Source organism: Mobula birostris, chromosome 2, assembly GCF_030028105.1.
Source record: "Mobula birostris isolate sMobBir1 chromosome 2, sMobBir1.hap1, whole genome shotgun sequence".
Lineage (NCBI taxonomy): Eukaryota > Metazoa > Chordata > Chondrichthyes > Myliobatiformes > Myliobatidae > Mobula > Mobula birostris.
The window spans coordinates 134,788,254-134,810,642 of record NC_092371.1 but is presented as its reverse complement, the minus strand read 5'-3'; the positions used below and the strand labels follow the sequence as shown (position 1 = coordinate 134,810,642).

The following is a 22,389-nucleotide window of genomic DNA, read 5'->3' as shown; positions in this document are numbered from 1 at the left end:
CTGAACACTGCCATGACATTTTCCTTAACTAGTAATGCCACCCCTCTCCATTTAATCTCTCCCACTCTATCACCTCTAAAGCAATGGTACCCCAGAACACTGAGCTGCCAGTCCTGCCCCTCCTACAACCAAGCTTCACTAATGGCTACAGTGTCATAATTCCATGTACTGATCCTTGCCCCAAGCTCATCTACCTTTTCTACAATAACTCTTTGCATTGAAATATATGCAGTTCAGAACATCAGTCCCATGATGCTCAACCTTTTGATTCCAGACTTTGTGGGATTAACACCATCTCTATCCACAACCACTCCACTATCTGTTCCGGTGCTGTGGTTCCCATCCCCTGCAACTCTAGTTTTAACAGCTGACCACCCCCCCACTTACATCATCTCCTTAGCCACATTTTAAACTGTATGATCTTCCTATTTCTGACTTCATCAGTACATGGCATGTAGAGCAATCCTGGAAGTCCTGTCCCTTAACTTAGCACCTAACTCTCTGAATTTACTGGAGAACCTCATCACCCATCCTACCCATGTTATTGGTACCGATATGGACCATGACCTCTGGCTGCTCACCTTCACATTTAAAAATGCTGGGGACGTGGCCTGAGATGTACCTGACTCTGGCACCTGGGACGCAATATACCATTCAGGAATCTGGTTGTCATCCACAGAACCTCCTTGCTGTTTCCCTAACCAATGAATTCCCTCTCATTACAGCTTACCTCTTCTTCCCCCCTTCCCTTCACAGAGCCAGACTTAGTTCCAGAGACTTGACCACTGTCATTTTCTTCTGCTAGATTATCCCCTCCAAACAGTATTCCTTGATTCTAATTTTTCAATCCTTGAATCTAATTTTTGAGAAATTATTATGAGTGTACAATTTTGATATGCGCCTATTATTCTTGTTGAAATTTTTAGCCCTTGAGTTCAAACTTTTCCATGACCACATCCTTTCCCCATTTTGTGTTTTGGCCTGAATTCTTCTCACTCTGGCTTGCTGAATATGGTTTGACCAAGGTTTTCGTTTCCTACCAACATCTGCTAGACATTCAGTCAGAGTCACAGAGCTATACAGCACAGCAACTGGCCCCATGGCCTAATTTGTCCATGTCAACCAACTTGCCTAAATCCTAATTGTCTGTGTTTGGCCCATATACTGTTCCTCTAAATTATTCCTGTCCATGTGTGTTTAAATATCTTTCTACCATTTCCTCTGGCAACTTGTTCCATATACCCATCACCCTCTGACAATATGAAGTCAAGGAGAAAAACATTGTCTTACAATGGGAAGGGCTTGTGACTGAAAGTGGATGAGTAAAAACTCACCACATTTTTCAGCACTACTGCTAGAAGTGGGTTCATGTCAAAAGTCACAGTGCATGCCCTGAGTGTTACTTATTAATAGATTAGCTGAAACAGCAATATTTTGTCCACATTACCCTTGAGATACAGGCAATTAACCCCAAGTGCACAATATGCGTGAAACAAACAGCAAGTAACCTCACAGGTCTAGGAGCAGCACCAGCAGTTATCATAGACTGGCCAAAAACTGGGCTATTTGCATGATCTTTATTAATTTATCCATTGTTCAACAACCTCCTGGACAAACAAACCACCTGTGGGCTGAGCACCCTCTGTGGGAGTGTGAGAAATTGTGAAGACCTTGCATTGATTGCAGCATGCTGTTGTGCAGAGGGACTTGGGAGTGCTTGTGCATGAATTGCAAAAAGTTGGCTTGCAGGTACAACAGGTTATTAAGAAGGCAAATAGAATGTTGGTCTTCATTGCGAGAGGGATTGAATTCAAGAGCAGGGAGGTCATGCTGCAACTGTACAGGGTACTGGTGAGGTCGCACCTGGAGTACTGTGTGCAATTCTGGCCTTCATACTTGAGGAAGGATATACTGGCTTTGGAGGCAGGGCAGAGGAGGTTTACCAGCTTGATTCCGAGGATGAAGAGGTTAACCTATGAGGAGATATTGAGTCCCTGGGACTATACTCTCTGGAGTTCAGAAGAATGAGAGGGGATCTTATAGAAACATACAAAATTTTGAAAGGGATAGATAAGATAGAAGCAGGAAAGTTGTTTCCATTGGTAGGTGAGACTAGAGCTAGGGGACATTGCCTCAAGATTCAGGGGAGAAGATTTAGGATGGAGATGAGGAGAAACTGCTTTTCCCAGAGAGCAGTGAATCTGTGGAATTCTCTGCCCAGGGAAGCATTGAGGCTTCTTCACTAAATATATTTAAGAAACAGTTAGATAGGTTTTTACATATTAGGGGAATTAAGGGTTATGGAGAAAAGGCAGGTAGATGGAGCTGAGTTTACAGACAGATCAGCCATGATCTTATTGAATGGGAGGGCAGGCTCGATGGGCTGGATGGCCTACTCCTGCTCCTATTTCTTATGTTCTTATGACTCTCAAAGACTTGTGCCTCTGATCTGCAGGATAGTTTCTGCTCCTGCCGGCCACATGGGATGTTTTAAATCACAATTGATTCTTACATATTTGATCAAGTCTTGGAATGGTGCAATATACTGTAAATGGTTCAATATAAATGCAGATTTTTATTCTAAACTCCCATCCCTGAATGTGATTTGATGGGTAACTGGTGAAATATTAGATATTTTCAGATTCAAGTACAACAGCGATTTAATCAAGTAATTTTAAATATCTGGCAATGTAAAGATGTTAAGTAATATGACTGGCTATACACTGCGTTTTCTGACTATTTTAAGAATAACTTTGACTAACAGATATTTTTCCTTGTAGGAGATATTCTTTTGTGTCTTGGATTGTACTGATGGAATACTTACTGGTTCCAGAAATATGTTAGAAAATATCTTTTTGCCTGCTATTTGTGCATCTGAAAACTGGGGAGTACTTACCCAGTCCATACACGGGGAAAAAGAAAAGAGATATTTCAAAGAGATTATTCACAGATATATCATTTTCTTAAATGGTAAGATATTTTAACTGCTAAATCATTGTGAGAATTAGACAAGTTAAGGCTTGTACTTAGAGTTTATTAAAATACCTAACAAAAGTACTAACAGTTGTTATATAGCTATAATTAACTACAAAGAAATAAAAACATCGGATAATAAGAGGGAGACAATAAAAACATAAAGTGAAGAAAACTCATGGGTGAGTTAGGTTTTCAAAGTATTCCAAGAATTCCAAGAAAAATGGACTCTAGAGAATGTTGATTTTAGCTTCAATGGAATTTCTAACTTTGAAATAGTACTACAGGGATCAGTGCTTGGGCCCCAGATCTTCACAATATATTTCAGTAATCTCAATGAGGGAACAAAATGCCAAGCTTCCTAACACCTCGATGGATGAAACTGGGTGGAATTGTAAGTTGTGAGAAGCTTACAAAGAGGCTTCAAGTCAATTCAAACATGCTGAATAGGTGCTCAGATACATGGTTGGTGCCTTGTGAATTTATCCACTTCTGTAGGTAAACCAGAAAGACTGAGTATTATTTAGATGGTGATACTTTGGGAAATGTTGATGAATGGGTATCCTTGGACAACAGTCATTGAGAGTAAACCCAGGTAAGGCAAGCAGTTGGGAGGACCTGACTGTGCCATACAAACTGAGGGCTTTCTGTTCAGCGGATGGAAGTCAGAGATGGAGTCTCTTAGTAAGAAAATCTTTGTGGTGCTCAGACATGACAGTCCTGCTGGGTTTCTTCTCAACAGATGTGGACTACCTAAGGGTAAAATTCCATTTCAGCTACCCTGATGGCATTCTACATTCCATCCCAATTGGATGTGGAGGTTGCTCTTAATGAACTTTACTAATCTTAATGGTCTAGAAACTGTATACCCTGAGGCTCTATTCATCATAGCTGATGACCTTCAATCAGGCCAACTTAGAGTATGCTACCAAAATACCACCAGCATGTCTTCTGTCTCAACAGGGGCCCCAAACATCCTTAACCATTGCTACACAGCTCAGCACATCATGAAAACCAGCTTCCTGTCCATGGATTTTTGTCTACGATTCTCACTACACTGGAAGAACAGCCAGTATAATCAAAGACTCCACCTACTCGACATTCTCTCTTCTATCCCCTCTCATCGGGCAAAGGATACAAAAGGCTGAAAGAACATACCACCAGGCTCATGGACAGCTTCCACCCTGCTGTTATAAGACTGAAGTGATCTCCAGAATGATAACTCTTGGCCTCACAATTTGTCTTCATATGGTCTTGCACCTTGTATTCTATTAGCACGGCATAACATCATATTCTGTATTCTATTCCTGCTTTTCTCTTGTATTACCTTGATGTACTTAAATTGTGAAATGGCAAAGTTGTTCACTGTATCTCCATATGTAACAATAATATGTTGGCCTTCATTATAAGAGGCTCTGAGGACAGAAGTAATAGAATATATTGAACAATGAGATAAAGGGATCAAGAGTTGCGAGTAGAGTGAAAATATGATGCTGAGACCTAAGAGCTGCCATGATTGTACTGAATGGCAAAGCAAGCTTTTAGAACCTTGATGTCGATTGCTCACCTCCCAGCATCTGACGTCAGTCTGGCCCATGTATGCTTGCCACCCTCCTCAGCTCCATTAATCTTGTATCATCTTGGATCTCAAGACCCTGCAGTGGATAGTGAGTTCAGCTGAGAAGATCATCAGGGTCTCTCTTCCCGCTATTACAGACATTTACACCATACGCTGCATCCGTAAAGCAAACAGCATTATGAAGGACCCCACGCACCCCTCATACAAACACTTCTCCCTCCTGCCATGTGGAAAAAGGCACCAAAGCATTCGGGCTCTCACGACCAGACTATGTATCAGTTTCTTTCCCCAAGTCATCAGACTCCTCAATACCCAGAGCCTGGACTGACACCAACCTACTGCCCTCTACTGTGCATATTGTCTTTATTATTTATTGTAATGCCTGCACTGTTTTGTGCACTTTATGCAGTCCAGGGTAGGTCTGTAGTCTAGTGTAGTTTTGTGTTGTTTTACGTAGTTCAGAGTAGTTTTTGTATTGTTCATGTAGCCATAGAACCATAGAAACTACAGCACAAAAACAGGCCCTTTGGCCCTTCTTGGCTGTGCCGAACCATTTTCTGCCTAGTCCCACGGACCTGCACACGGACCATATCCCTCCATACACCTCCCATGCATATATCTGTCCAATTTATTCTTAAATGTTAAACAAGAACCCGCATTTACCACCTCGTCTGGCAGCTCATTCCATACTCCCACCACTCTCTGTGTGAAGAAGCCCCCCCTAATGTTCCCTTTAAACTTTTCCCCCCTCACCCTTAACCCATGTCCTCTGGTTTTTTTCTCCCCTTGCCTCAGTGGAAAAAGCCTGCTTGCATTCACTCTATCTATACCCATCATAATTTTATATACCTCTATCAAATCTCCCCTCATTCTTCTACGCTCCAGGGGATAAAGTCCTAACCTATTCAACCTTTCTCTGTAACTGAGTTTCTCAAGTCCCAGCAACATCCTTGTAAACCTTCTCTGCAATCTTTCAACCTTATTTATATCCTTCTTGTAATTTGGTGACCAAAACTGAACACAATACTCCCGATTCGGCCTCACCAATGCCTTATACAACCTCATCATAACATTCCAGCTCTTATACTCAGTACTTCGACTAATAAAGGCCAATGTACCAAAAGCTCTCTTTACGACCCTATCTACCTGTGACGACACTTTTAGGGAATTTTGTATCTGTATTCCCAGATCCCTCTGTTCCACTGCACTCCTCAGTGCCTTACCATTAACCCTGTATGTTCTACGTTGGTTTGTCCTTCCAACGTGCAATACCTCACACTTGTCAGTATTAAACTCCATCTGCCATTTTTCAGCCCATTTTTCCAGCTGGTTCAAGTCCCTCTGCAGGCTCTGAAAACCTTCCTCACTGTCTACTACACCTCCAATCTTTGTATCATCAGCAAACTTGCTGATCCAATTTACCACGTTATCATCCAGATCATTGATATAGATGACAAATAACAATGACCCAGCACTGATCCCTGTGGCACACCACTAGTCACAGGCCTCCACTCAGAGAAGCAATTCTCTACCACCACTCTCTGGCTTCTTCCATCGAGCCAATGTCTAATCCAATTTACCACCTCTCCATGTATACCTAGCGACTGAATTTTCCTAACTAACCTCCCATGTGGGACCTTGTCAAAGGCCTTACTGAAGTCCATGTAGACAATATCCACTGCCTTCCCTTCATCCACTTTCCTGGTAACCTCCTCGAAAAACTCCAACAGATTGGTCAAACATGACCTACCACGCACAAAGCCATGTTGACTCTCCCTAATAAGCCCCTGTCTATCCAAATGCTTGTAGATTCTGTCTCTTAGTACTCCCTCCAATAACTTACCTACTACTGACGTTAAACTCACCGGCCTATAATTTCCCCGATTACTTTTCGATCCATTTTTAAACAACAGAACAACATGAGCCACTCTCCAATCCTTTGGCACTTCACCCGTAGACAGCGACATTTTAAATATTTCTGCCAGGGCCCCCGCAATTTCAACACTATGGTCCTGGAAAATATCCCATTTTTACTGTGTACTGTACCAGCAATTATAGTCAAAATGACAATAAAAAGTGACTTGACTATCACCTGCCAGCTCTTGCTCCATATTTTCTCTCTGCTCCTTTATACTAGCTATCTTCCCTCTTTCTTTCCAAACTAGATGAAGGTTTTTGACTCAGAATGTCAGTTGTTCCCTTTTCCTCCACAGATGCAGCCTGATCTGCTGTGTTGCTCAAGTGCTTTGTGTGTTGTTCTGTTATACTCTCTCTACACTTACAACTGTGTGAATGCCATCTATAAATTTAATGATGGCAGCATTGTAACTGGCAGATTCTCAGATGGATGCATACATGAGCAAGATGGGTCAGCCGGTTGAGTGGTGTGCAGCAATAACCTCAAACTCAATGTCAGCAGGATGAAGGAATTGATTGTGGACATTTTGAATGGGAAGTGGGGAGAACACACTCCAGTCCTCATTGAGGGGTGAATATTGGAAAGGACAAACAGCTTCAAGTTCCTGGGTGTCAAGATCTCTGAGAATCTATCCTGGAGTGAACAAATTGATGCAATGACAAAGAGGGCACAGCAGCAGCTCTGCTTCATGTGGAGTTTGAGAAGATTTCGTATGTCCCCAAGACTCTTGCAAATTTCTGCAGATGTGCAATGGAGAGCATTCTGACTGGTTGCATCACAGCCTGGTATGTCGCCTCCGATGCACAGGATTGTGAGAGGCTATGGGAGGTTGTAAACTCAGATCCATCACGAGCAAAGCCCACCCCACCATCAAGGACATCTTCAAGAGGTGATGCCTCAAGAAGGTGGCATCCATTATTAAAGGCCCTCAACATCCAGGACGTACCTTCTTTGCTTTACTAGCATTAGGGGAGGAGGTAGAGGAATCTGAAGACCCACAGTTTTTGAAGAACAGCTTCTTCCCTCCATCATTAGAATTCTGAATTGTCCATGAGCTCATGAATACTACTTCATTGTTCTCTTTACACTATTTATTTTTGTAACATGTAGCAGTCTTATATCTTCTGTTGTACTACTACCATAAAACAACAAATGTCATGATATATGTCAGTGATAATAAACCTGATTCTGATTCAGTAATAGCAAAACTACTGGATTGTTGGGCTTTGGGGGAAGTCAATCTGATGTTTTAACCCAGTATTAATTTATATGATTCCAGAACTATTGATGCCATTGACTTTAAACTACTTCCTTGAGGTCCACAGTCCAAGAATGATCAAAATCAAAGATCACAGCTTGGTGTGTTATTTTGAAAAATAAACTAATGGCGCTGGAAATAACATGTTAGTGTGGTTAGCAGATTTGCTAACAGCGGAGCGCAGGCATAAGTATCATTTTTTCTTGAATGGCAAGATGTAAAGAAGGGTGTGCCAAAGGGCTTTATTCTGGTGCCTCAACTTGTTGCTGTGTCCATTAAAGATGTTAAATTTGCTGATGTCACAAAGATAAATAGGAAAGGAAACTTTGATAAGAAGAATTAAAAAGCAGATTATTATCAAAGTGGAGAGAGACTGCAAATTAGTGAAATGCAGAGGGATATACAGTGCCTATAAAAAGTATTCACACCCCAGCTTGGAAGTTTGCATGTTTTATTGCTTTACATTGAATCACAGTGGATTTATTTTAGCTTTTTTGATGCTGATCAACAGAAAAAGACTCTTCCGTGTCGAAGTGAAAACAGATCTCTACAAAGTGATCTAAATAAATTATAAATATAAAACACAAAATAATTACATAAGCTTTAAATCCCTTTAATATGACACATCCAATCATCACTGATGCAGCCAGTCAGTTTTAGAAGTCACATAATGAGTTAAATGCAGATCAAGGTGTTTCAATTGATTGTAGTAAAAATACACCTGTATCTGGAAGGTCCAACTGCTGGTGAGTCAGTATCCTGGCAAAGACTGCACCATGAAGACAAGGAACACTCCAAGCAACTCTACAAACAGGTTATTGAAAAACACAAGTCAGGTGATGGATACAAGAAAATTTACAAGTCACTGAATGCCCCCAAGAGTACAGTTAAATCAATCATCAAGAAATGGAAAGAATATGCCACAGCTGTAAATTTGCCTAGAGCAGGCTGTCCTTAAAAACTGAGTGACTGTGCAAGAAGGGGATTGGTGAGGAAGGTCACCAAGAGACTTATGACAGCTCTGGAGGAGTTGCAAGCTTCAGTTGGTGAGATGGAAGAGACTGCGCATACAACAACTGTTGCCCGGGTGCTTCACTAGTCACAGCTTTATGGGAGAGTGGCAAAGAGAAAAGCCACTGTTGAAAAAAATCTCATATGAAATCTCAGCTAGAGTTTGTCAGAAAGTATTTCAGTGAGTCTGAAGTCAGCTGGAAGAAGGTTCTATGGTCTGATGAAACTAAAATTGAGCTTTTTGGCCGTGAGACTAAACACTATGTTTGGTAAAGGCCAAACACTGCACATCATCAAAAACACACCATCCCTACTGAGAAGCATGGTGGTGGCTGCATCATATTGTGGGGGTACTTCACTGCAGCAGGCTCTGGTAGGCTTGTGAAGGTAGAGGGTAAAATAAATGCAGCAAAATACAGGGAAATCCTAGAAGAAAATCTGATACAGTCTGCAAGAGAACTGTGACTTGGGAGAAGATTAGTTGTCCAGCAAGATGGTGACTGCACGCATAAAGTCAAAGCTACAAAGCTACATAAAGTAAAAACAACAAAGTTAATGACCTGGAGTGGCCAAGTCAGAGTCCAGACCTTAATCCAATTGAGAATTTGTGGCTGGACTTGAAAAGACTGTTCACTCCCCTTGCAATCTGACAGAGCTTGAGCAGTTTTGTAAAGAAGAATGAGGAAACATTGCAGTGTCCAGATGTGTAAAGCTGATGGAGACCTATCCACACAGACTCAAGGCTGTAATTGTTGCCAAAGGTGCATCTCCTAAATACTGACTTGAAGGGGATGAGTAATTATGCAATCAATTATTTTGTGTTTAGTAATTGTAGTAAATTTAGACCAGTTTGTAGAAATTTGTTTTCACTTTGACATGAAAGAATCTTTTTCTGTTGATTAGTGTCAAAAAAGCCAAATTAAATCCACTGTGATTCAATATTGTAAAACAGCAAAACACAAAACTTCCGGAGGAATGCTTTTTAATAGGTACTATAAATGTTATAGCGCATGAATCATAAAAAGTTATTAGCAGGTTCAACAGTAAGAAGGCAAACAGCATGCTGGCTGTGGAATAGCACAGCATGGAAAAAGGCCCTTCAGTCCAGTTGGCCCATGTCAGCTATAGCATCCTCTCTGCCAATCGCTGTTGCCCATGTTCAGCCCATAACTGTCCAAACTCCTCCTCCTCTTGTATCTATCTAAATACCTCTTAACTGTTGCAAATATGCCAAGCACTTCCTCATCGAAGTTCCAGGGACTCTCTACCTTCTGTGTATCTGTATCCTCTAGTTTTGGTCTCTCTAGCCCTGGGGAAAAGATTATGACCATCCACTGAATCAATATCCCTCATGATTTTATAAACTCTTTTGAGGACACCCTTCATTCTCCTGCGTGCGAATGAATAGAGATCCAGTGTGGCTGACATTTCCCTATAACTCAAACCCTCTAGTCCAGGCAGCATCTTTGCAAGTCCCTTCTGCACCCTTTCTACCTTGTCAATGTTTTTCCCTTAACAGGACAACCAAAATTATACACAATACTCAGAGTGCATCAGTGCATCAATGTATGTATAACTGCTACATTATGTTGCTACTCCTAAACTCGATGTCCTGACTGATGAAGCTAGCATGCTAAGTGCCTTCTTCACCACCCTGTCTACTTTCAGTGAACTGTAATCTCAGGTCCTTGTGTTCCACAAAACTCAGTGTGCTACCATTTGTGTTAAGTCTTGCCCAAGTTTGAATGTGTAAAATTTATGACTTCACACTTATCTGAGTTGAAATCCAATTTGTCATCCTCAATGTATCTCCTAACTGATCAAAATCTCTTAACTAAATTCACCAGCTTTCTTGTAATCTAAGGCTCCCTTATCTTGTCATCCTTGTCCTTATTGTAATGTAGCTCCTGTACCATAAAGTTGGTCTTTGAACACCCTCCACGTGTCAGGTGTGGATGCCCAAAAAGTATTGTTTCCAATTAACTCTCTCCAGTTCATATGTAATACTCTTGTAATTTGCCCTATCCAATTTAATGCTCTCATGCAAGGTCCATACTTAACCTTACTTATAGCTGTCTTAAGGATTTGTGACTACCGTTTCCTCCTAAAACAACCTATCATTCCAGGTCTTAGTTGAGTACACTTTCTCCATACAACATACAATGCATTAACATCCCTCCTTAAATGACGAGACCAATATTAATCATGTTGTTCCAAATGTGATTTCACCAGTGCCCCATAAAACTGAAACGTAATCTCCTTCCTTTTCTCCCTGTTCTAACAAAAGGGTCTTTGAAAAGGGTCTGTTTCTCTTCCCACATGTGCAGCCTGACATGCTCAGTGCTTCTAGCATTTTCTATTTGTATTTAAAAAATTCCTACTTTTACATTCAATTCCTCTTGCAATCAATAGTAATATTCTTTAGCTTTCCTAAACATTTGTTGTTTCTGCATATTAGCCATTTACGAATGATACACTGTATACCCTGATGCCTCTGCATCCTAGAGTTCTGCAATATCTTGTCATTTAATTAATAAGGCACTTTATTTTTTTCTGCCAAAATGGAAAATTTCCCACTTTCCCACAGTATAATCAATTTCTTATAATCTGTATTTTACAGTCTCCTTTTGTCCTCTATTGTCAGCCTCACTCTCTCATCCCGGCCTATCTGGACCCAGTGGCAAGACATAGTCGAGACGGCTGGAGATAGGTCAGGATGCAGTGGATGGCCAGCAGTGTTCTGTGTGTCTCACTGTGCCCTCTTAGCGCCCCACGATGCATTGCTGAGAATTGCCTTTCTGCCCGTTGAACCAGTGATGGTTTCTTCCGCACAGTCCGCCGAATCCAGGCTTCACACGCTAGGTAGACAAGCCCTGAGTGTTGTGGGTCTACGGCAGTTCTTGCGGCGTGCCTGGACGAGAGGGTGAGGCTGATGAGCTGCGCAACTCTCCCTCACTTTAATCCAAGTCAAGCGCAAGTCATGACTTCACACCCAAAGCGTAACACCTAAAGTCCTGTGGCGATGGGGGAGTGGCGAAGCAGCAGGTACGGACACACTGGAAGCTGTAGTCACAAACCTGCACACAGGCGGCCCAGGGCATAGGGTCGCTCTCTACTGGACCAAAGCAGCAGTTGAGTTCGGCAGCCCCCTGGGTGTCTGAGCAGCCCTCTTTAGGGTCGCTCTGCTCTGCTGTACGGAGAACTGTGTCAGGGCAAGTGCTCAGTCGGGGGCCAGAAGAAACGTTACAAAGACTGCCTCAAAGCGTCCCTCAAAGGCCTGGGTGTCGATATTAACACATGGGAGACGCTTGCCCTCGACCGTCCAGCTTGGCGCAGCAAGATTACCACAGGAGCCCGTGCAGCTGAAGTCAGGCGCATCATCGAGGCGCAACGAAAGCGTGCTGTGCGCAAGACCCGAGCAGCATCCACTGCCACGACAGCACCCACCCACTTGTGTCCCACATGTGGGCGAGCCTTCAGGGCCCGGATTGGCCTCATCAGTCACCTCCAGACCCACAGCCACCAATCTCCCATTTGACTTTGAAGCCATGGTCATCTTCGACTGCGAAGGACGAACAACAACAACATGTCCTCTATACAGCTTGTACACAAAAACACAATGAAATAGGAAGAGTAGTGGTTACCAGGCTCTTGATGCCTGCCTGTCATAGTTATGCTAGCCACAACTCCTCTTCTGTGTCAGTTTCCTCAAACCCCCAGTTTCTTCTTTTAAATATTTATCCATCTCCTCTTCAAATTAGCATATTGATGAGGCTTCCATCAGCCCTGGTGGCACAAGAATTCCAGAAATTCATTACTATGAGAAAATAAATTTCTATGCTCTTTAACTTTAATGACTGGTTCCTTGATTTGTAGTTGTGTCCCATTCTTTGTGACTTTCCCACGAGTGGAAGCATCACAAATCCCCTTTGGATCTCATGTTTGAATACAATCTCCCCTGATCCTTCTAAATTCCAAGGAATATCAACGCAAACTGCCCAGCCTCTCTGGTTAGGACAGTCCTCTCATCACATTAATTAATCTTCTTTGGACTACATGCATTGGTTGCTATATCCTTTCGTATCTTCAAGCAAAAGTTCACAGTATTCTAGCTGTGGTCTCACCAGCCATCTGTACAACTAACAAAACCTCCCTGTTCTTATCCTCAAATCCTTCGCAACAACAGGAACTGGGACTTGGAGCGTGAGATTCGAGAGTTTAAAAGAGACAGGTCTCGGGACTTTCTGGTGAATTTCAATTAACAGGAGCCTAAAAGAGGCACATTTGCAAATTGTTAATTAATAATTGATCGGCTAATTATTTAACTAATGGCAAGAGCGGAGAGCAGAGGCTTTGGCCTGATGGAGTGGATTAAGTATACCAGGTAGTAAGAGTTAGAGCAGCTCTTTGAAAAGGGTTCAGTGAGAAAGCATAGGTAAGAAAAGGGAAGGTTTTTATTGTTGTCAATCCTTAGTAGACAGAATGGTAGTTTTGGCAGTGAAATGCTCCTGCAAGATGTAGGAAGTCAGGGAGCCTTGTGTCTGCGGATCCCACGTTGAGAACTCCTGGTATAGGGAGTTGGGTAAGAAATTAAAATGCAGGACCTCGAGGGTAGTGATCTCTGGATTATTACCGTTGCCACATATTGGTGAATCTAGGAATAGATAGATGGGCCAGATGAGTATGCTGCTGAAGAGCTGATGCAGGGGGCAGGGATTCAGCGATTGGAATCTCCTCTGGGGTGGAGGCAACCTGTTCAAGAGGGGTGAGTTGCACTTGAACCAGCGGGGGCCCAACATCCTAGAGGGAAATATTGCTTTTGCTACCGGGGAAGGTTTAAACTAGATGGGTGGGGGAGGGTTACAACTCCAAAGAGCGAAGTCAGTGACAGGGATATAGGCAGTAATCAAAGCATGTAAGCCTTTTTTTTAACAGTAAAAGGGCAGATAGGACCATTGCTTTAATTGCATCAATTTCAAAGCACAGCTCAACAAGTAAGGTGGATGAACTGAGGGCACGAATTCTAGGGACTGGAGTTTTGTGGTCATAACTGAAATGTGGCTGAGAGAAGGGCAGAGCTAGCAGCTGAACATTCCGGGATACCAATGCTTTAGGTGGATGGAGGAACAGGTAGAACTGGAGGGGTTTTTACCTATTTAGTTAGGCAGGACATAACCACAGTGCATAGAGGAGATATTTTAAAAGGATCATCTAACAGGTCCATTTATATAGAAGAAGTTTATCTTGGTAGGGCTAAGTTGTAGACCCCCCCCCCCCACCCCAGTAATCAGTGGAATTTGAGCAGATGTGTTGAGAAATTGTACATAGTTGTGAGAATAGTATGGTAGTGCTAGTGGAAGTTCGAATTTTCCCAGTATTGACTGGACCACCCAGAGTGCAAAGGGCCTAAGTAGGGTGGAATTTGTGTGGTAAATCCAAGGCAATTTCCTCACATGAAATATAGAGGAACCTACTTGGGAAGGAACAATACTGAACCACCTCTTAGGGAACGAAATGGGCCAAGTGAAGTGGCAGGTGGGGAGTGCTTTGGGTTCAGTGACCACGATTCTATTTGTTGTAAAATAGTTAATCAACTAAGATAGAACATGCCCATAGATTAAAGTACTGAACTAGAGTAGGGCCAAATGAGGGTATATTAGGTGGGATCTAGCTCGGATCAACTGGGTGAGTCTATTTAAAGGAAAAGGAAGAGTTGACAAGTGGGAAGTTTTTAAAAGGCCATGTCAAGAGTCAAGGGACAGCATGTTTCTGTTCGGGTGAGGGGTGAATCCTGGGCAAACGAGAAATACTGAGCCTCTGGTCAGGAAAAGAAGGAATCATCTATTACCTTTGGTCAGCTGGATACACATGAACCTCTTGATAAATATAAAAAGTTTTAGAGCAGTTTTAGAGGGAAGGCAAAGATGAGGTAAGAGATGGACTTGGCAGCAGCATTAAAGTTAATCCCAAGAGGCTTTTCCAATTACATTAGCAGGGAGACTAAGGGGAGAAAGGTCCTTAAAAAGACCATCAGGGCTATCCATGTGTGGAGTTACAGGAGATGGCTGAGATTTTTGATGCCCATTTCTCCTTGGAGGAATTTTATGAATATCAAAGAAATGAGGGTAATAACAGAAGTCTTGGATTATTTGCATATTTTGCATATTATGAGGAAGGAGGTATTTGCAGCCTTGAAGTGGAAAATCTCCAAGGCCTGCACAAACTTTATTGGGGGTCAGGGAAGTTTCAGAGAAACCACTAGTGCCACTAGTGCAGTTTCAGAGAACTATTTGGGGGAGCACAGGAGGTAAATTCTGAATTGGCTTGGTGATAGGAAGCTGAGGATGATGGTTGAAGGTTGATTCTCTGTCTGGAGGCCTGTGACTTTTGGGGTGCCTTGGGTCAGGTTTGGGACTGTTGTTACTCATTATTTATGTAAATAATTTGGATGTGAATGTGCATGGAATGATTAACATATTTGCTGATGTTACTAATTGAACAGCTTGCAATAAATTACAAAGAGATCTTGATCAGTTAGGGAGATAAATTGAGGAATGGCAAATAGATTTCAGCTTGGAAAACGTGTAAGGTGATGCTTTTTTAACATTCAAAGCAGGTAGTACCTATACAGTAGATGGCAGGGCACTGATGAGAGTTTACTGAAGGGGCCATGCAAGTAGACAGGGTGGTGAAGATGGTGTTTTGCATCAGGCTTTCATAGTCAAGGCATTGAGTTTAGGAATAAGAACATAATGTTGCACTTAAATAAGTTATTGGTGTGACTATACTTGGTGTATTGCATTCAGTGTTGGTCACCCTGTTATTGGAAAGACATTGTCAATCTGGAGAGGGTGCAGAAGAAATTTATGAAGGTGCTTCCTGAATTAGAGGGTTTGAGTCATAGGCAGAGGTTGGCCTTGCTTAATCTTTATTCCTTGGAGCATGAAAGAATGAACAGTGACCTCACAGATATTTATAAAATCATGAGGGGTATGAATGAGGTGGACACTCATAGTTTTTCCCCAGGATTGGGGAGGACACAGGTGCAAGATAAGAGGGGAAAATATTTAAAAGAGAACTGAGTGGAAACTTCTTTACACAGAGGGTTGTGAGTACCTGGAATGGGTTGCTGGAGGAAGTGGTTGAGGTGAGTACAGATGCAACATTTAAAGGTCAATTGTATATATACATGGATGTGAGGGGTTTGTGGGGATTACGTGTCAAACGTGGGGAACAGAGACTATTATGTATCGAACATGAGCAACATACTACAGCAAGGAGGATGCTGTTATTAGCATAGACTGTTTGGGCTGAAGGGCCCGTTTCCTTACTGTAATACTGCATGACTGTCTGAGGAAACACCGATTCATCACCTGAGAGAGAATGATATGTGGTGATTAAGAAGTTGTTTTCTTCCCCACGTTCATCTTAATGTTGTGGTGTTTTTGTTGAGGTCGCTCAAGGCTACTTTTTTCTGCTTGTGTACCACCCCTGCCATTTTTGGTGGGTTTTCTTGCTGGTTGGGCAGATGTACTCTCTATATATAGTGATGGAGGAGTTTGGGACTTGGTAAGGCATGATTCTGGGAGCATAATTGGGACAGTTCCCTGAATTTGGGTATACTTTCCAGTTATTCGTGAAGAAGGCTTTACCAGGTTTACAGGTCTGGATGTATATGCTGCCGTTTCTGAGTACATACCAGCCTCTCCAGTTATGTCCACAAGATGGGAATTGCAGCTGCAGTGAGAAGGTCGTGAATGATAGTCGATGTTTATTGCAGACAATTGAGTACAGGTCCTGGATGGTATCAAGAGGTTGTGGAGCTGCAGATGAGAGAATTCCAACATAGTTCTAACATGCGCTTTGTAGATGATTGAAGGACTTGAAGTGGTGAGAAACATCCAGTTCCTAACCTATTCTTTAGCTACTATTATCAGTAAAATTTCTGATTAACGCTCTTATTGGAGATGGTTGTTGCTTTATGAACTTATCACTTACCATCCCATGCTTGAACATTGTCCATATTGCATGCAATAACTTACGGAATTGAATATTCTGAAATCGTAGCAAACATTGTACTTCTGATTTTATGAAGGATACTTCTTGGGGCAGTATCTTGACTGACCCAGGACACTGCCCCAAGGATTTTCTGCAGCAATGTTTTGGGCTAATATGACTGATCATAACATTCACTGTTTAGTGAAAAATAGGGTATGGTGGCATTGTCATTAAGTTATTAAGCAACAAGTTGGGCTGGAGCATTAATCCAGAGAAATTAGTTGAAATTCCAGACTGGAAGCTGGAGAATTTAAAAGTAATAAAAGTAACTACTAGATGTTGTTTAAAAAAAAATTGATTCACTAACATCCTTCAGTTAAAAATCTGATGTGCTTAATCAATGTCGCTGCAGATCCACCAGCATAGTTGACCCTTAACTGTTTCTCTGGTCAAAGGTAATTAGTGATAGGGAAGAACACATTGCTATGCATCCATTCAATGAATGATTAAAAACTGTCAGTGGCATCAATCTAACAAAGGCTGTTTGATTTTTTTTAGCATTCTAGAAAAATTGACTCAGAATGAAACAGTAAACTATCCTGTTCCAGGGACCATATTCCTTTGCATTGTTGAAGTAAGCTATTATTGCAAAGGAATTTCTGGTCCCTGATATTCAAATACAAATAGGCATAATCTGATTTGAACCAAAGTCATACCCATAACCAGACTTCTTCATGCCCAGTAGAAATTCAGTGCTGATCTTTTGATAGAATATTCATTTGCACTCACTTCTGTGTATAATTCCTACAAATTATGTCAATGATAATGTAATTAATTTCCAGTGTAATTTTTTTTCTGCTTCACAAATGTGAGAAGTAACAGTTGTTATTTACTCAGATGATGACCAGCTGTTGTAAAACCTGTTTCCAAATTTTGTCCACATTAAATGTTTGTGACAACCTCTGATCTTGAGTACAGGGATACGAAAGGTGTTTGGACTGCTTTGCTTATCAAAAACAAAATTACCCCTTGCTCTCAGCTTCCTAGCCTCATTGTCATTACAGGAAGCTTATTCTGATTTCAGAATCAGAATCAGGTTTATTATCACGGGCATGTGACGTGAAATTTGTTAACTTAGCAGCAGCAGTTCAATGCAATACATAATCTAGCAGAGAGAGAAAATAATAATAATAAATAAAATAAGATAATAAATAAACAAGTAAATCAATTACATATATTGAATAGATTATTTAAAAATGTGCAAAAGCAGAAATACTGTATATTAAAAAAAGTGTGGTAGTGTCCAAAGCTTCATCCATTCAGGAACCGGATGGCAGAGGGGAAGAAGCTGTTCCTGAATCGCTGAGTGTGTGCCTTCAGGCTTCTGTACCTCCTACCTGATGGTAACAGTGAGAAAAGGGCATGCCCTGGGTGCTGGAGGTCCTTAATAATGGATGCTACCTTTCTGAGACACCACTCCCTGAAGGTATCCTGTGTACTTTGTCGGCTAGTGCCCAAGATGGAGCTGACTAGATTTACAATCTTCTGCAGCTTCTTTCAGTCCTGTGCAGTAGCCTCTCCATACCAGACAGTGATGCGCCTGTCAGAATGCTCTCCACGGTACAGCTATAGAAGTTTTTGAGTGTATTTGTTGACAGGCTGCATGTCACAGTTAGTTACCGTCTGGTGTGTTAGGAAGTTCATCCAAGCTTCATAACCAAACAGTTTTCTTACAGTGCATAGCAAGGATTTGCTAGAATTAGATGCTTCCTCAAAGTGTATGCATACATAGACTGTACTCATGCATGCAATATTACTCCTTGTGACATCTCCTTGGTACCTTTTTGCAAGGGCCCTGAAGGGTTTCTGTCGGTTTTTGCACAAAGACACATCTCTTACAAAGTAATTTAGCAGTCTTATCTAGGGTGCACTTTATCACCACCACTGTTATTTCTGTCCATTCTTTAATCAGCTAACAACCCTGGAAGCTGGAAAATCTTGAATACCAGAGAAAGAATGTAGTTGTTATAATTTGAGTGCAGTGAAGGTTCTCGAAACTATTCATTGGGAAAGAGAAATCTGTAATATGAGTAGGCACTTAGCAGCTAGGCTATTATCTCTAGAGTTATAAAGAATGAAACATTCTTTGGGGGATCAACAAGGCAAAAAGGTGGTTGGAGGGAAGGAGATATTTAGCCTGTGTCAATTTTAGAACTAAGGATCGGAGACTCAAAATAAAGCATTGACCATTTAGGACTGACTTTTTTTTCTCTCTCTCAGAAGGGTGAAAAGTCCTTGGAATTGTTTTTCCAAAAGAACACTGGTTCAAGTAGATCTCTGTTATTAAAGAAATAAAAACAAATGGCACAGTGTAAGAAAATGTTTGAGGTAGATCATCCATTATTTTGTGAAATGGTGGGGCAAGGTTGACTTATCAACTTATGTACTTTTTAATGTTGCTCATGTGGATTGCCTCTGTGGTGGTATACCTCTTTAAGGGATAGTTACAAAAGCTGTAGCTTCCAAGCAGAGCTGACAGAAGCAATATTTTTCAGAGTAGTGCTGCTTGAACTGACACAGCACATTTTAAAATAAGAAGAGTGAATGATGCGATACTTGAGCCTTGCAATTAAAGATTGTCACAGGATTTTTAAAAGCAATAAGGAGCCAGTTTAACACATTAAAATGCTGAAAAATAGTTTGCAGAATCAAAAATTAAATAGCTTTTCATATATGTTAAGGTATTCTTTGTTTTACCGTGAATATTTAAAAACCGTGTCAGGGCCTTAACACTTTTGAATGGTTGAATCTAGCTAAATTTGGTTCAGGATGCTGTTTACAAGTTGGTTGCTGAGAAGTGTTATATTAGATACTCCATATTAGTTAACTGATTAACAGTTAAAGTGTTTTTTTGCCGGTCTCACAATTCCTACAGAGTGTGAAATCTGTCCCTGGGTAACCAAAAAGGACGAGAATAAACAGGCAGCTATTTGTTTTGCTTATTATGAAAAGAAAATCAGGTGCTGCATAAAATGGGTGCTGAATCACTCTTCCTGCTGCCTTCTGAAACCTGATAGTTTACTATAAAGCAACACACACAAAATGCTGGTGGAACGCAGCAGGCCAGGCAGCATCTATAGGAAGAGGTACAACTGACATTTCGGGTCGAGACCCTTCGTCAGGACTAACTGAAAGAAGAGATAGTAAGAGAGATTTGAAGGTGGGAGGGGGAGATCCGAAATGATACGAGAAGACAGGAGGGGAAGGGATGGAGCAAGAGCTGGAAAGTTGATTGGCAAAAGGAATACAAGGCTGGAGAAGGGAGAGGATCATGGGACGGGAAGCCTTGGGAGAAAGAAAGGGGGAGGGGAGCCCAGAGGAAGATGGAGAGCAGGCAAGGAGTTATCGTGGGAGGGACAGAGAGAGAAAAAGAAAGGGAAAAAAATAATAAAAAATAAATAAATAAGGGATGGGGTAAGAAGAGGAGGAGGAGCATTAACGGAAGTTGGAGAAGTCAATGTTCATGCCATCAGGTTGGAGGCTACCCAGATGGAATATAAGGTGTTGTTCATCCAACCTGAGCGTGGCTTCATCTTGACAGTAGAAGAGTCCATGAATAGACATATCAGAATGGGAATGGGACGTGGAATTAAGATGGGTGGCCACTGGGAGATCCTGCTTTCTCTGGCGGATAGAGTGTAGGTGTTTAGCAAAACGGTCTCCCAGCCTGCGTCGGGTCTCGCCAACATATAGAAGGCCACATCGGGAGCACCGTACGCAGTATATCACACCAGCCGATTCACAGGTGAAGTGTCGCCTCACCTGGAAGGACTGTCTGGGGCCCTGAATGGTGGTGAGGGAGGAAGTGTAAGGGCATGTGTAGCACTTGTTCCGCTTACAAGGATAAGTGCCGGGAGGGAGATCGGTGGGAAGGGATGGGGGGATGAATGGACAAGGGAGTTGTGTAGGGAGCGATCGCTGCGGAAAGCAGAAATGATGGGGGGAGGGAAAGATGTGATGGTGGGATCCTGTTGGAGGTGACAGAAGTTACGGAGAATTATATGTTGGACCTGGAGGCTGGTGGGGTGGTAGGTGAGGACAAGGGGAACCCTATTCCTAGTGGGGTGGCGGGAGGATGGGGTGAGAGCAGATGTGCTTGAAATGGGAGAGATGCGTTTGAGAGCAGAGTTGATGGTGGAGGAAGGGAAGCCCCTTTCTTTAAAAAAGGATGACATCTCTTTCGTCCTAGAATGAAAAGCCTCATCCTGAGGGCAGATGCGGCGGAGATGGAGGAATTGTGAGAAGGGGATGGCATTTTTGCAAGAGACAGGGTGGGAAGTGTCTACTATAAGCCTACGGACTCTCACAGCTACCTGGACTACTCCTCTTCCCACCCTGTCTCTTGCAAAAATGCCATCCCCTTCTCGCAATTCCTCCATCTCCGCTGCATCTGCTCTCAGGATGAGGCTTTTCATTCCAGGAAGAAGGAGATGTCTTCCTTTTGCCAATCAATTTTCTAGCTCTTAGCTCCATCCCTCCCCCTCCTGTCTTCTCCTATCATTTCAGATCTCCCCCTCTCTCTCCCACTTCCAAATCTCTTACTAGCTCTTCTTTCAGTTAGTCCTGACGAAGGGTCTCGGCCCGAAACGTCAACTGTACCTCTTCCAATAGATGCTGCCTGGCCTGCTGCGTTCACCAGCATTTTGTGTGTGTCGCTTGAATTTCAGCATCTGCAGATTTCCTCGTGTCTGTGAGTTTACTATAAAGTAAGGCAATCAATTTGCAGAACCATAAAACAGTGTTATCCATTGGCATGATGTGTCTAAATGTGAATATAGAGAATTTCTGCTTGTATTTGAAGTTCAAAATTTAGTTAAAATGGGTGAACTTCATTAGTATTAATTCTTAAACTATTATTTGAGTTAACTTTGTTTTGTTGGATGATATGTTCTTTAGGTACAAAAACAAGCCTTGAAAATGCTGTAGTACTGAAGAGTGAAAAAGTTGATCTTTCTCAACTGCGTTCTTTTGAACAAATAAGGGTAGCAGCGTCCAATCCAGAAATGGTTTTACAGCTTGAAAATCTACTTTTGAAATGGCACAATCAATTAGAACTGGTTTGTATGTTTGGAAGCATTAAACCTAGATGGTTTTATTACCAAGTTGCTTTAACATTGCAGTATTTCACTCATGTTTTCACCTCAGAAAAATGCATTGTAAGTAAAATTAGCAGTTAGTTTAAAAAAGGTGATTAAAAACTTAAATGGGATTCACTGAACTGCACTATACAATGTGGCAAGAAGCAAAGTGTGTTGTAAGATCATGAGCTGAGATTGAAATTCTTTACTGGAGGAGAACATTAGCATTTAAGATAACATTTGTTAGCTCATTGGGACAGGAGCTTACCTTCTGTGAAACAATAGGCTGAGGTTAGAAATCTTTAATGGGAGGGCAGCAGGACAAGGAATGCATGTGCCTGGAAATGCAACAATGATTATAAACCTCAGATTTGGACAAATAAGTCGATAGCACTGTGCTGAGTAAAGACATTAGAGATTATAGAGAAAAACAACAGGAATTCTGCAGATGCTGGAATTCAAGCAACACACATCAAAGTTGCTGGTGAACGCAGCAGGCCAGGTAGCATCTTTA

General features: G+C 41.9%; 1 protein-coding gene across 1 annotated transcript in view; it reads left to right on the top strand.

The window, feature by feature from the left end:
• The window catches only part of LOC140210924 (dynein axonemal heavy chain 8-like), a 504,855-nt gene that overhangs the window by 31,751 nt on the left and 450,715 nt on the right, over nt 1–22,389 (top strand). The window contains exons 4-5 of the mRNA XM_072280194.1: nt 2,781–2,970; nt 21,694–21,854. Of these exons, the coding sequence (XP_072136295.1) occupies nt 2,781–2,970; nt 21,694–21,854 (351 nt within the window). The remainder of the gene's footprint in view (nt 1–2,780; nt 2,971–21,693; nt 21,855–22,389) is intronic.